The following is a 16,156-nucleotide window of genomic DNA, read 5'->3' on the forward strand; positions in this document are numbered from 1 at the left end:
GCGCTTGCATGCCCCCCTCTTGCATGGCTAGGCACACCCTCTCATGATGCCCTGCCAAATCAAATCCAAATTGCTACCCCCCTCCCCCCGCACGCCACGATTCTGCCTAGTCAACCCCGCCACCCCATAAAATCGCGCCACATCACCAGACCTGCCCAAATTTACTAATCCTGTCCAAGTTTACTTTTTGTAACGGCATGAAGCGCCGAGATCCCCTCTCCCTTTGTGCCCCGTTTCCTTGCCCTTAATCCCACTGCTTGGCGATCCCGTGTTACTTTGTACTCCCCTTTGACTCTGCCCTATATAGAGAGAGAAGAGAGAAAAGCTTGTTTCGAACTCAAGACGTGTTCGTTTCCTGTGACGGCATTTGTCATTCTCGGGGTGGCCATTTGGTGTGCATTGCGAGCAATGGAAGAAAACAAAGGTGTGTTATGGAGATTGCCTGTGCTGCGTACCCCTGACTTGGGCAAGCTCGGCCCTGGATTCGGCTATGGCGTCGGATGTGGTGTTGGCGTTGGTGCTGGTCTGGTTGGAGGTAACACACCCCCGCAAACAGAATGTTTGTCGTTAACTTATGTCCGGAAGTTCTGCTGCATGCAATGAGCATGTGAGGTGGGATGCATATGCACGTCATGTGCGTGGAGTGCGCGCGCGCGCACACACACACACACACACACACACACACACACACACACACAGCCTACATACGCCAAATGGTAGTAGTACGGTGCACGTTATACTTATGTTTTTATACATTCTTGTAATTGCCAGGCTATAGTTTTCAATTATTATTGTACTTTATCAAACAGGTGCTGGGATAGGGTTTGGATTCCCAGGCTTGCAATTTGGAGCTGGTCTTGGTGCTGGTTGTGGGATTGGAATTGGATTTGGATATGGTCTTGGGAGGGGAAGGGCCTACGATGAAAATGGTAGGCATAGCAATCTTGGAAAGCTCAGACGAGGTGATGCTACTACAGGGTAAGAACAAGTTATCCACATGTGTGCAGAGAGAGAGAGAGAGAGAGAGAGAGAGAGAGAGAGAGAGAGAGAGAGAGAGAGAGAGAGAGAGAGAGACTTGGACACTCCAAGTCAAGATTTTGCCGCGACACGACAGGAATTCATTTCAAAACAGTTCACAGTTCACAATCGATTGACACGGCCCAAAGGAGTTCCGTGATCAGAGATATTGGCCCCAAGGACTGACGCCCCTTTTGGTATTTCTTTTTGTATCAAAATCTGTGCTCAAAGTACAAGGGAGTGATTGGGTTTGACTCTCAGACTCTGCGTCTAGATGCACTGAGAAGTGGGAACCCAAACCACACTTATAAAGAGTTACAAGGGATACCAAAAGCAAAGCCCCAAAAGCTGCCCCAAAAGCTTTAAAAAATAAAGCAATTTCCTCTCACAAGGCTTGCTTACTAAGATAAATCAAAGCTAAAATAAAGCTCTCTCTCTCTCTTGCTAATTTGCGTAGAATAAAACAGGCCCAAAAGCTGCTGTACGTTGTTGCCACGTCATCAAGCCGTATGGATTTCTGCAGAATGCACCGCAATTTCAGGGGACGTTTGTACCTTGCTGCCACGTCACTGCCACGTCAGCCAGCCAAAGCGGGTGTGTATAGAGCAGCCACGTCACCAGTTTGTGACAGATCCCCCTCTTGAAAGCATTGTAATCGCCCTCGATTACGCCTGCAAAACAGACAGAGGCCATAAATTGTCTTAGCAGACACTGACTATTAGTATTGACTCACTAGGAAGACACATCTAGCACATCTACCAATCGACAGTCACATCACACGACATCACAAGACACCACTTGACATCACAGGACATCACCATGACAAATCACATTCAAAATTCATTCAGATCTCAGATCATGATTATTCGGCAACGTTTTTAGCAATCGCATCTAGATCCACTCGGGATCTCATAGATGCCCGATTGACTAATCCTTATTGCGATCATGTCTATCGAGACCGTTCAGACTGAAATGCTGTAGTCATTTCGTCTATCAGTTCCTGCACTTAAACAAGGCAAGAACAAATCAGTATCATATTATCGGGAATTCCAGTTCATAAAGTCATACAACAGAATATTGTCAGCTCATAGTATACTTGAAACTCAAAGAGACATCAGTGACTTTAGCATAAAAAATCGAGGCAATCTGTTGACAAAGGAGCGGAGCGACTTCTCTCTTGTGCATACCCGCTACACCAGATTCCGCCCAAGCTGAGTTCGGGCTGACTATGCTAATCCAAATGCTTCAAGGTAAAGATTCACAATCTGAGGAGTATCTGCTAGGTCCTCCTTCTCCATCCACTTCGCATCCAATGCAAGACAATTCTTGAATTTAACCAAGAACCGCCTTATCGCTTTACCCTTAATCTTTCTGTCTTTATGTGCGAATATCTGTTCTGGAACAAGGATCTCTCGTTTTCTTCCACTTCGGGTTGCTCATCAGGGGATCTTTAGGCACATCGCCTTTAAAAGGCTTCAGGAGACTCACATGAAAAGCATTGGGAATCCTTCAAGTATCGGGCAGCTTCAGTCTAAAGGAGACATCTTTTATCTTTTTGAAAATCTGGAAAGGTTCGTAGTATCGCATACTAAGCTTTGGAAAAAGCCTCTCCTTTTCCTTTTTCTTTCTCAGGCGTGCCTTCTCAAACGTAAGAGCACCCAATCGTTCTCCTTCATTTTCAAATTGTCACAAGACGAGCACCACGTGCCAATAGAAAAGAACATATTGAACAGACTTTTAGCACTTCAATAACAATTGAAGTGAGAGAGAGAGATGACATGTGACACGGAGTGGCGGAATTCCTCCCAGAGAGTATTGGCCCCAAACCTTGGCGCCCCTTTCGGTATTTCTTTATATTGCATCAACACAGTACAAGCCGGTACTCCAAACTCTGCACCTTCTCCAGGAAGCATGCTAGAGAATGAGCCCTAACCTCATAAAGGCCCTTGGCCTGAAAAGCAGTTACAGTGAAAAGCTTTTAAAACTCAAAAGCTTCTGGGCCAAAAGCAAAGCCAAAAAGCTGCCAGCGTAAATCTCGGAAATCCGTACAGCTTGCCACGTCATCAGCCAGCGCAAAACTCGGAAATCCGTACAGCCTGCCACGTCATCATGTCAGCGCAATTTTCGGAAATCTGCCACGTCATCAGTTTGTGCGTGCGTGCGGGTCCTGCTTTATTTTAATCCTTTGTCACTTGGGGCCCCATCAGACGGGGTTCCCATAAGTTGGTAGGACTTCTTCGTCTGTTACTTGTTCTTCTTAGGGTTTAGGCCCCTCGGCCGACATCTGCAAGTTGGCTCCATTCTTTAGGCTTTGACACGTCAGCAGTTTATGACACAAATCACGACGATGGCGATCTACTGCCTTTTCTATCTTTCTTGAGATTTCTGCAAAGCCTCGTGGACCTTGGCAAAAGCGGTGTCCAAGTCACGCGTGTACTCGTGGGCTTCAAAAATCTTATCTTTTGTGCTTAGGAAGGGTGGAACCTTCGTAGCACCTTCAATAATCTCAAATGGCGCGTTCCACGTCGAAGAGTGTATCGTGTTACTGTAGGCAAATTCCACCTAAGTTAAATAGTTTTCCCATTGAGTTTTCTGATCCTAGATGTAAGACTTCAATAAATCTAGTCTTACAATAAATCTAGTACCACTGAATTAGCAATCTCAGATTGCCCGTCAGTTTGCGGGTGGAACGATGACGAGAACTGCAATCGTGTGCCAATGTTCTTCAAATAGCCTTCCAAAACAAACTCGTGAATCTAGGGTCTCTGTCGGAGACAATTGTCCCAGGCATGCCATGTAATCTGAAGATCTGGTCCACAAACAGTCTCGCTAAGTGATCCGCCTTGACTGTTTTCTTTACTGGAATGAAATGAGCTTGCTTGCTAAATTTGTCAATAACAGTCCAGATACCATCGTGACCACTCTGTGTTCTCGGGAGATCAAAAATGAAATCCATTGCAATACTTTCCCAGGGGCGCATGGGTATGGGTAAAGGTTGTAACAATCCTTGTGCTTTATGCCTGTCAAACTTGATCTTCTCGCATACCAAGCACCTGCGTACAAAATCGTCTACATCCTTCTTGAGTCTCCAAAAGAAGTATCTCTCCACACCTTTCAGGGTGCTAGCAATGCCGTGGTGACCCGAAAAAGGTGGACAGTGCCATTCGGTTATAACCTTTTCCCTCAATGGCTATCTAACGCACAACATCGTTTTCCTCATCAAGTAGCCATCGCGAATAGAATATCCCGCTACTATCTTCCCATTCCGTATTCGAGTGAAAATATCTGCAAAATCTGTATCTGTGGCATACTGATCGACCGTATGCTCGAAGCTCCGATGATGAATCGCTGAAATAGCCAGAACCAACAGCTTCCGAGACAAATGCATCTCCCACCAAGTTCTTTTGTCCTTGCACATGGACAATCTGGAAGTGAAACTGTGACAAGATGTTCGCACACTGCATCTGCTTTTACGATAGCTGCTTCTGTGACAAGAAATAGCGTAAACTCTGCTGGTCTGTGAAGACAGTAAAATCCGCTCCGAGTAGGTAATGTCACCACTGAATAAGAGCATGGATAACCGCCAAAAGCTCTCTCATAAATCTGTGCTGTCAATTCCGGCCTTGAAAACAATCGGCTTTCATAGGCAATGACATGGCCTTCTTGCATCACGACCGCACCCAGACTACGACCACAAGCATCACATTATACTTCAAATGACTTCTGCAAATCCGGCAAAGTCAAAACTGGTCCCGTAGTCAATTTCTCTTTCAAAGTCTGAAAGGCAGTCACCTCTGTGGGTCCCCACGAGAAAGGGACTCCTTTCTGTGTCAAGATAGCAAAGGGGAAGCAATCTCTGCAAACTTTCTAATGAACCGCCTGTAGTACGAACATAAGCCCAATAAGCTTCTAACTTCGTGGACATTCTTCAAATCGGGCCAATCACGGATAGTCTCTATCTTGGCCGGGTCCATCTGTACTCCTGCTGCTGAGACGTGTCCCAAAAAGTGTATCTCGGGTAGCAAAAATTCACTTTTCTTTGCATTAATCACCTACTTGTGATCTCGTAATGCTTGAAAGACCTATAGCAGATGTTCTCTATGTTCTGCCTCATCTTTGGAGAAAACAATGATGTGGTCAAAGAAAGTGCCAACAAATAGTTCGAAAAATCCTGTCCATCATCGGATTAAATGTCACTAGAGCATTGCTTAGGCCAAAAGGCATCACCAAAAACTCAAATAACCCAAAAGTCGTCCAAAAAGCTATCTTGTAGACATCTCCCTGCGCGATTCGAATCTGATGATATCCGCTCTTCAAATCGATCCTGCTAAAACATGAGGATCCCTGTAGTTGGTCAAGAATATCATCGATCCTAGGAATCGGAAATCTGTTCTCGATGGTGATTTTATTGAGAGATCTGTAATGGATGCACATTCTCCAAGATCCGTCTTTCTTCAAAACCAACAACACTGGAGAGCAGTACGGTGAAGTACTAGGCTGGACAAGACCCTTTTCCAAGAGGTCTTTCACTTGGTTCATAATTTCTTTGTTCTGGTCTCAGCTCACACGGTAAGGTGGCCGGTTTGGTGGTGTGCTTCCAGGCATCACATCAATGGTATGATCTTGAGGACGAGCTGGTGGTATCTTGCCTGACAAGCCCTTTGAAAAGCAATCGGCATGAGTGTGGAGAAAATCTTGGCGTTCTTTATCAAGTTCAGTCATATTTGTCCTATTCTCATGTAATGTGCAGCGGAATGAATGTTGTATTTTCTCAAGATTAGTGATCTTTATTGCTCAAGGTTCCTTTTAGTTCTTAGGGAAAGAGAGAGCTTTCCGTCTTATGGAGAGTGCTATGATCATGAACAAAGTGAGTGGATATTGTGGTGCAAGTGAATGAGACTGAGAGAAGGAGAGAGAAGAGATACGACACCCGAGAGGTTGTAAAACCCTCCTCCAAAGGCCCCACTCTCGTCGGTGAGAGTGGTCTAATCTTTGGTTGCACAAAAGTGTACAATGCGTATGCAATGGACTGATGCAATTGGACTATGCCGATGACGACGACGGTGATGACGACGGCGACTTAGGCTGAAATCTGTGATCTTCTTGGTGGCTGAATGTATGGACTGTTTCGGGGCTGAAACTGGCTGTTCTACTGCTGTCTTGATGGCTGAAAATGATTGGTAATGTCGGGGGTCATGCTGAGGATGGAAACGCTGATGCTGCTGCTCTTTAGGCTGCGTTTTTGTAGAGAGTTCCTTGGCTGAAAAACGCTGCCACAGCAGGTGCTATAATGCTGAAAATGCTGGTCTGGAAGGGTCCGAATTCTTGAACAAAAACGCTGAAGGGATCTGTCTTGCTGGCGTTAGTGCATGGGCTGAAAACGCTGATGTTGGTGCTGAGGTTTGGTGAGCAAAACGCTACAATGCTGATGGTCTTGGCGATGATGCAAGGGGGGAAGGATGCGGGGGATTTGGTGTTGCCGCGGTACTGCAAGAGGACACGCCGGCTGATCTCTGTATCCAAAGCGCTAGGGCTTTGATGTTGTAGGCGAGGATGGAAAACCAAAACGCCAGGCTTCTGGGAGGGGTACTGCTCAGAAGTGACCTGTTGAGCGGGAAGCTCCTGTTGCCTCTTCTGCCAGAAAGTGTGAACTTGGGTTTGCTTATATATTAACTTAGCAAAATTGCCCTACCTACTTTTGTTGGAAAGTCACTTAAAAATAATAAGTGAAAAAAACCAAAAATAGGAAAATAGGCTAAATGCATTGGAAAGTTCCCCTAACTGATGCTAATGGATTCTGATGGGAATTCCGATGATCATGCTGTGTGCAACCGGAGGATATGCATCTATGCTAAGCGATTGGGCATGCACGGTCTACGAATAGACTCACAAAAGTGCCAGATCACTGCTAATCTAAACTGACTGAACTGATGGGAACCCTGCTATGGTGTAGCTTGTCCACGGACACATAGGGTTGAGATGTGTCACGTGACAGCCCCTCCTTTTCAAAGTGAGGTATTGGTACCGAACTGTATGGCGTCGAGGGAGATCGCCAACAGCATCCGGAATCCTGGAAGGGACTCTTCGCTGGCCCACTCTGATGTGTGGGTCGCGCGGTACTTGAACTTCATAAAGGTCTGCAACGCTTGCTTCTTTGGGCCGCGCTGAAAGCGACACAAAGTCTTCTGTGGCTCCTTTAATGCTTCAACTTCGTGTAGAGTCCTGCTTCTTTCGTCTTCAAGAATCTCCATGGCTGAAAATTCCTGAAACCATCTCCAACACCAAACCATGAACATACCCATTCCATGTAAAGTGAAGGAAAAAAATCGTGTCTTCTCTAAAGACTGTGCATGCAATGTAGATGAACATAGAGACGGAGTGACAACCCGTTCATCAAACACATGCAAACAATGAGATCGAATCTTTTCTGTTTGATCGAAATCAATCAACTGTGACAAATCACAATGGAAATGCCCATGCTTGGTGCTCATACTATCATGTGCTCTTCCGGAAACTGTGTCATGCCAAGGAAGAGACATGCAATGCGACTTCCTTACATACAAACTTTTCAGCTTTTCATGAACAATCCGCATACATTCGTATTCATCCAAGAGAGAAACGTGCTCAACATACAATATGTCATGCCTAGGAAAAGGGATCACATAACGATGTTGACTAAAATACAGGAAACCTTCACGAATGAAACTCTCGAACAATGCGTGCGTATCAATCATGCGAACACATAATACTTCCTGTAATGGTTCTCAGGACCAAGACTCGAGAGCCAAGATCGCTTCTTCAGAATCTATCGAATCTTCTTGTGGGGGATCTGTGGACCTCAACTTGAAAGCCAAGATCGATTCTTGGTGATTGATCGAATCTACAACGAGGTTAACTTTGCTAGAAAAAGCATCAACTAACACATCATCCTTGTGAACAATCACACCATCTTCATGCAATTCATCATGCTTGTCTTTTTCATCCAAATCATCATGCAAATCATTATCCTTCAAATCATCATGCTTCTCATAATCATGCAAGTTCTGTGTGTCATGTTGTGGAGAAAAAGAGACTGAAAGAGTCTATTATCTCGAATCCTTTCAACCTTGTCCTGCATATTAGCAATGAGAGATGGAGAAGGAGAAGTATCCACTCCATGGAAGACAGTAGGAGAATCACTTTTGGCATTGAGAGTTAAAGTGTTAGCCTCCCAATCAACGAGAGAGTTTATTTCACGAAACCATTTTATGCTTAGAATCATATCACATCCTGAGAGAGGAGAAACAACAAATCTTCTAGTGAAGGCAGTCTGTTGAATTGCAAACAACACATCAAGGCACTCCTTCGTGATGAGAGCGTCCATACCAGGACGAAAGCCAGAGACCTCGATAGGATATCTCTGACTAACTTCGAGGTCGGCTCTCTCAACAAGAGAGGGACTGATCACATCATGCATACTACCTGGGTCAAACAATATGACAAAACGGTGCCCCGACGTACGACCATAACATTTAATGAGAGAATCATCAATGGGAGGGTCCTGAGAAACTTTGGGCACACCCGTGTTATCATTCATTGCATTGACAGATGTAGTGGGTGCTGTGGGTTCTTTAGATTCATTCGATTCAAGCTTAGGACATGTTCGTTTTATGTGACCCTTAATGTGACAATGAAAACAACGACCTTCCTTAGAATAAGTGCTTTGTTCTTCCGACATGATGTAACCTCCTACAATTCCTTGTGCTACCTTTTCATCCGGAGTAAGCTTAGGTTTAGCAATTGTGTTAGCCTTACCCTTAGGTTCATTGGAAGAATTTTTTGATGAGAGGCTGTTGGAAGATTGGTTAGAAGAGTTATCACTCTTACCATTCTTACCGTTCTTACCGATCTGAGGAGTCTGCGAGGTACTTGTGGAAGTCTTGTTCTCCTTAGGCTTTCCCTTGTTGTGCTTCATCTCCTGTTCGAGAGCAATCGCTACCGCCTTGTTGAGATCGATTGGATCGAGTACCTCGACATCGTACTTGATATACTCGTCCAATCCAAAGAGAAAAGCCTCTTTGCGCTCTTCATCCGACATGCGTAGTTGGGTACCTAGCTGCAAAACACGATAAGAGAAAGACATAACTGGCATACCATTTTGCTTGAGAGCTCACCAATCGTCCTTCAATCGTGCAAGGTACTGAGGTGGCATAAACCGTGCCTTGAGCTTGTCTTGGAAATCAGCCCAACTAAAAGAGGGGCGTGAAATCGTCGCTAGGTGCGCGGCTAGCTGTGCCTCTTGCCATGCGTGGTACCAATTGATGGCATCACCGGCAAGGTACATAGCTGCTGTCAAAACTTTGTTGTTTCCTGTCTTCTTAGTTGTCGCAAAATAAACATTAAATTGATGCAACCAAGAATGGATAACTGTAGCATCTATCTTACCGTCATACTTACTGAAAGTCAACTTTTCTGTGACTGGATGATTGGAATCCGCGTCGTGGCTTGTGCCACTTGACAAACTCCCACGATCTTTGGGTGGTTCGGTCTTCGAGGTTAGGATATGGGAAATAAATTCTTGATGACGAATCTCCCTTTGAGCCTCTCGTTCATCGCGCTCGCGTTCGAAAGCAAGTCGATTTTCTTCTTGTTTTGTGGCAAGAGCAAGGTGATTTGCTTCTTGTCTATCCATCATGGCCATCATCTGCTTGACCACTGCCTCCATAGGGTTTGGCGTAGATGGCGAAGGGGGAGGGTTGAAGAAATCATCTCCGGGTGGGGACGAGTCTTCGTCGGCTCTCTCATGCTCATCACCTGTATGCGAAGTATCGATTCCGCTTCGGGTGACGACCATGCACTATAATCTTGGGGTCTTAAGCTCGCGAGGAACTTGGGTTCTTGAGGGTCTTGAGGTCCTTGATTCGTGAGAATCGTGGGTTCTTGAGGTTCTTGAGTCTTGAGGGTCTTGGGTTCTTGGGGTTCTTGAGGTTTTCTTTCGCTTGCAAATCGCGTTGAGAAGGATCTTCTCTTCACCCGAGTTCTACTCTTTTCTGCGGGCGCACCCCTTGGCGGCCTTGTGCTCACGCCAAGGTTGCTTTTTCCCACCTCTCGTCGATTGGCCGGCCGCTAAGTGCACGGTTCGCTCTCAATGAGTGAAAAGAGACACAAGGGGAGGTTGGACAAGCCCTTCTTTCTTGGGATTCCTGTCACTCTTCAACAAAACACGATTAGGAATCGCCACGCCCAAGTAAACTTGGGTTCGTGCGATTGCAACAAGCAAAAAAAAGTTCTTGTGGTTCTTTCCTTGAGTAATGCAGAACACTTCCAAAGCTTTGATACCAATGTAATGTGCAGCGGAATGAATGTTGTATTTTCTCAAGATTAGTGATCTTTATTGCTCAAGGCCTTTTAGTTCTTAGGGAAAGAGAGAGCTTTCCGTCTTATGGAGAGTGCTATGATCACGAACAAAGTGAGTGGATATTGTGCGTGCAAGTGAATGAGACTGAGAGAAGGAGAGAGAAGAGATACGACACCCGAGAGGTTGTAAAACCCTCCTCCGAAGGCCCCACTCTCGTCGGTGAGAGTGGTCTAATCTTTGATTGCACAAAAGTGTACAATGCGTATGCAATGGACTGATGCAATTGGACTATGCCGCCGACGACGACGGTGATGACGACGGCGACTTAGGCTGAAATCTGTGATCTTCTTGGTGGCTGAATTTATGGACTGTTTCGGGGTTGAAACTGGCTGTTCTACTGCTGTCTTGATGGCTGAAAATGATTGGTACTGTCGGGGGTCATGCTGAGGATGGAAACGCTGATGCTGCTGCTCTTTAGGCTGCGTTTTTGGAGAGAGTTCCTTGGCTGAAAAATGCTGCCACAGCAGGTGCTATAATGCTGAAAACGCTGGTCTGGAAGGGTCCGAATACTTGAACAAAAACGCTGAAGGGATCTGTCTTGCTGGCGTTAGTGCATGGGCTGAAAACGCTGATGTTGGTGCTGAGGTTTGGTGAGCAAAACGCTACAATGCTGATGGTCTTGGCGATGATGCAAGGGGGGGAGGATCCTGGGGATCTGGTGTTGCCGTGGTACTGCAAGAGGACACATCGGCTGATCTCTGTGTCCAAAGCGCTAGGGCTTTGATGTTGTAGGCGAGGATGGAAAACCAAAATGCCAGGCTTCTGGGGGGGGGGGTTTTACTGCTGAGAAGTGACCTGTTGAGCGGGAAGCTCCTGCTGCCTCTTCTGCCAGAAAGTGTGAACTTGGGTTTGCTTATATATTAACTTAGCAAAATCGCCCTACCTACTTTTGTTGGAAAGTCACTTAAAAATAATAAGTGAAAAAAACCAAAAATAGGAAAATAGGCTAAATGCACTGGAAAGTTTCCCTAACTGATGCTAATGGATTCTGATGGGAATTCCGATGATCATGCTGTGTGCAACCGGAGGATATGCATCTATGCTAAGCGATTGGGCATGCAGGGTCTACGAATAGACTTACAAAAGTGCCAGATCACTGCTAATCTAAACTGACTGAACTGACGGGAACCCTGCTATGGTGTAGCTTGTCCACGGACACATAGGGTTGGGATGTGTCACGTGACATCTCAACATTCAACTCTTTCAAAAAGATCGAGTAAACAAATAGACTGGATTTCATTAATTTTGAAATGGCCGAGGCCGATACAATAGGGACAGACTCGCACTTAAGTTTTACATCAAGTACAGTAGTTCGGCCCTTCTTTGTACTCAAAGTCGCTTTTCTCGCCCGATAGTCGACGACGGAATTGTTCTTATGGTACCAAAGAATTCCCAGGAGGACAACACAACCTTCCAAGGGCATTATGTAGAAGTCCTTGTGCCCCAAATACCCCTGACAATGCAACCGAAGTTTGCCAATGACAGGTGTAATGGCTACGTCCCTGCCGGGTGCCGCTAGAACTGGCTCTGCTATTGGTCCCATCAGATCGGGTGTGATCTCGAGCCGCGCTGCCAATTCAAGTGAAATGAAGTTGGCCTTGTCTCCTTCATCAAAGAAAATGAGGGCTTCTTGGTCTTTCACTTTGCCCCATGCTCGGCAAAGTTCTGTACTCTCGTCAATCGTGCTTGGGTTAGTACCCATGCAATCGGGAACCAGTCCTGCTTTCATCTTGCCTTTTCGACCATGTTCCTTAGCTGCTTTCGAACCCTCAGGCTTGTCTTCATCTTTGTCATTCTGTTCTTTCGGTGCCTTTTTAGGGCACTTGGCGGAGATATGCCCAGTTTCCCCGCATCCAAAGCACTTCCCCTCTCTGATGTAGTTAGCCCTCTCTCGAAGAGTGAGCTTGGGTCGTGCATCCTTTTCTTTCTTTTCAGGGTTGCTCTTCTGCTTTCTACTTTCATTGTTCGAAGTTTGTTCGGTCACGATTTCATATGAAGGGTAGGTCAAGTTGCCTGAATGAATGGCAAAACCCCGTTTCGCATGACTCATCAGTTCCTGAATGGAATCTGACTTTTGCTCTAAGCCCTGATCTCGGATCTCTGTAGGAAGTCCCAAGGTAAACCGCTCAATATGTTCTTTGAACGAGATCTTCTTAAATGAAGAGGCTGGTAGAAAAGAGCTTCAAAATCTCTCGCAATATGCGTCCAATGAATCTTTCTTGGTCATCCGAAGATGGTTCCAAGCAGTTCGTATGTCGCGTTCGTACTCCCGATTCAACCAAGAAGAAATAAAAAGCCTCTTAAATTTCAGCCATTTAACTGGCGCTTTCTTGTTCAATAGAAGAGTGTACCAACAAGCTAGAGCATTTCCCTTGAAGTAAGAGGTAGCCCTCCGAATCTTGGAGTGTTGTAAGTAATCTCCTCCAGAGAAAGCTATGTCAAACTGCTGTATGAAGGCCAGAGCCTTTCGAAGCATCTCGAAATCCAGAAAACGTGTCAAATTTAATTGACTGCCCACCTTCTTTAAACTCTCAGACTTTCTTGCTCTTATCCTCCAGAAAGTCATACTGGTTGGCTTTATAGAAATTCTTCTTCTTTGCATAGAATCTGTGATCATCAGAGTCCGAACTGTCAGAAGACGAGTCCTTTGTAGAACTGTCCGAAACTTGGCAAAATTTAGGCTTCTTTGTCTTTTTCTTGCCCTTTCCGAAGCTTTTGCTTTTTGCTTCGCTTTTTCCCTTTTCTGTCTTCTTCGCTCAAGTCAGAAGAGCTAGAAGGATTGTCAGAAGAAGAAGAAGAAGAAGAACTAGATACTCCTTCAAATCTGACATGGTTTTTCTGCTTTCTTGCCAAGGAAAAAGCAAATTGACGACCCAAATAACCCGGGAAGTGAGTTCCTTTCTTTTGCTTTTTGTCGTGCTTTTTGGCTTTGTTGGATGCGTCAAAAAGCTGAGAAATTCGTGTATCAACCACCTCTTCTAATTCTTGCTCTGTAAACATTCTTGGAGTAGGAGGTTTCTTGAGTGCCGGTTTGAGGGGTGGTCCTCTGGTTTGCCGCCACTGTGAGTGCACCTCGTCGAAGGAGGTCTGGGTCAAAAATTTTGCAAATTTCGGGTCCATTGCAAAATTTATCATCATCTTTGTTGCATCGTCAACCAATCTCGATGCTCCATCTCTTCAATCTCCGCCTGAGTAGGCCGAGGCGGGACATACTCCTTGTGAGAATCTTCTTTGTGATCTCTTCCTGCATCTCCAGATGCAGAGGAAGTCGATTGATCTCTATCTGAATCCATAAGTGTCGCTAGAAAAAGGATCGGATTTCTCGGTAGAAGAGAAATCGGACGCGCTTTGATACCACTGTAACAGACTTGGACACTCCAAGTCAAGATTCTACGGCGACACGACATGAATTCACTTCAAAACAGTTCACAGTTCACAATTGATTCGACACGGCCCGGCGGAGTTCCGTGCCTAGAGATATGGGCCCCAAAGACTGGCGCCCCTTTCGGTATTTCTTTTTGTACTATAATCTGTGCTCAAAATACAAGGGAGTGATTGGGTCTCACTCTCATACTCTGCGTCCAGATGCTCTGAGAAGTGGGAACCCAAACCACACTTATAAAGAGTTACAAGGGATTACAAAAGCTGCTCCAAAAGCTTTCAAAATAAAGCAATTTCCTCTCACAAGGCTTGCTTACTAAAATAAAGTGAAGCTAAAATAAAGCTCTCTCTCTTGCTAAATTGCGTAGAATAAAGCAGGCCCAAAAGCTGTTGTACGCTGCTGCCACGTCATTAGGCCGTACGGATTTCTGTAGAATGCGCCGCGATTTCATGGAGGTCCGTACGTTGCTGCCACATCACTGCCACGTCAGCCAGCCAAAGCGGGTGTGTGTGTACAGAGCAGCCACGTCACCAGTTTTTGTGTGTGAGAGAGAGAGAGAGAGAGAGAGAGAGAGAGAGAGAGAGAGAGAGAGACGCGGCTACCCTGCATCCTCACAACCTGCCACTTCACCCTTGTCATGCAAGCCCTCAGTCTTTCCCACCACTACTTTGCTATCCATCTCCACCTGCTTGCTTGAGCGTGCTCATCCCTAGGGTCTAAAGTGGGCAACTGTACCTCAAGGTGAGCACTCGTCATAGGTGTCATCCCGTTGTAAACTTCATCCAAGTGGTTCAAAATCTACCGAGCATTAATCATACTCCGAATATGCCCAAGTGCCTTTTGAGTGCAATTGAGGCAGATGAAAGACCGGATTTTAGCATTCAACCGATCCGATGATTGTTGATATTGTGCAAGCTTCTCCAACTCCTTGGAAGAAAGAGTACATCCGTAGGAGCCTTTGACCACTCAATCTCGTTGTGCACCATCAAGATAAGGTTGTAGTCTCTAATAGTGCCTGCATATGCACCTTTCAATCCTGGTAGTTGGCTGCATATAGCTTTTGATAGTGTAGAGACACTAGAAACACTAGAACCTTCCTCTGAAGTAACTCTTGTAACTCCTCATCATGAGTAGACCTTTGCAAACGCTCCAAAGAATCATCGATTGTGTCAACATGCATGTCATCGATTGTGTTGACCACATTATGAGAACTCCATGCCACATGCTTCAACCGATCCGATGATTGTTGATATTGTGCAAGCTTCTCCAACTCCTTGGAAGAAAGAGTACATCCGTAGGAGCCTTTGACCACTCAATCTCGTTGTGCACCATCAAGATAAGGTTGTAGTCTCTAATAGTGCCTGCATATGCACCTTTCAATCCTGGTAGTTGGCTGCATATAGCTTTTGATAGTGTAGAGACACTAGAAACACTAGAACCTTCCTCTGAAGTAACTCTTGTAACTCCTCATCATGAGTAGACCTTTGCAAACGCTCCAAAGAATCATCGATTGTGTCAACATGCATGTCATCGATTGTGTTGACCACATTATGAGAACTCCATGCCACATCCTTCTTGGGTGCCATGGACAAGACACTCAAAGGTCGCAACTTGCAAGGGAATGCTCTATAGCCATGTACAAACCAGGCTTCCAAGTTGCAATCAACCTCCCATGGGAAGGGTCTTCAAACTCCTCAACAAGGGCGAGTACACTGGCTGAAATCAATCCAAGATCAGCCCCCTCTTGTGCACAAAACACTCTAGCTGGATGGCTGGAATTCCTCAAAGGTATTGTCGCACAAGAGTTGTCACAAAATGATGACGTGGCATGTGCACCGGAAATTGACGAGATTTAAAGTTATAAGTTGTTCCAACTTATAGGGTCCCGTCCGATGGGGCCTTGGGGACAGTAGAGTCATAAAGAGAGAGAGATCGTGTAGAACATGCTGACATGGCAATTGTACGGACTCTTCGCTTTTCGCGCTGATTGATGACGTGGTAGCTGTATTGAATTCCGTGCATTGGTTGGCAGGATTTAGCACAAGCTTTTGGAGTTTGAAGCTTTTCATGTATTGCTTTTGAGAGCCCATGGGGCCTTTAAATATGTATGGGGAGGGTCTCTTGTCTCTGTCTTGCTGATGAACAGCTGAGCAGAGAGGACCCTCGCACTCTGTAACTTGCTCAAGCATAAAAATAAATACCGAAAGGGACCGCCAGACTTTGGGGCCAATATCTCTGGGTACGGAACTACGCCGGGTGACTCAAGTGAATTGTGATTAAATTTGTGAAGTGTTTTAAGTGATTCTCTTGTGTGTCGTGCCAGATTTTCGACTTGGGTGTCCAACTCTGTTACAGTGGTA

At 45.5% G+C, this 16,156-nt stretch overlaps 1 protein-coding gene across 2 annotated transcripts in view; it reads left to right on the forward strand.

Annotated features, from left to right (window-relative positions):
* Window positions 1-340: 340 nt before the first annotated feature.
* Window positions 341-16,156, forward strand: part of LOC147426934 (uncharacterized) — a 38,504-nt gene continuing 22,688 nt past the window's right edge. The window contains exons 1-2 of one of the 2 annotated variants that reach the window (XM_086498584.1): window positions 341-535; window positions 810-978. In XM_086498584.1, the coding sequence (XP_086354710.1) occupies window positions 409-535; window positions 810-978 (296 nt within the window). In that variant the 5' untranslated portion in view covers window positions 341-408. The remainder of the gene's footprint in view (window positions 536-809; window positions 979-16,156) is intronic. The other variant, XM_086498583.1, reaches the window with a different exon arrangement.

Source organism: Adiantum capillus-veneris, chromosome 24, assembly GCF_014529385.1.
Source record: "Adiantum capillus-veneris isolate H3 chromosome 24, ASM1452938v2, whole genome shotgun sequence".
Lineage (NCBI taxonomy): Eukaryota > Viridiplantae > Streptophyta > Polypodiopsida > Polypodiales > Pteridaceae > Adiantum > Adiantum capillus-veneris.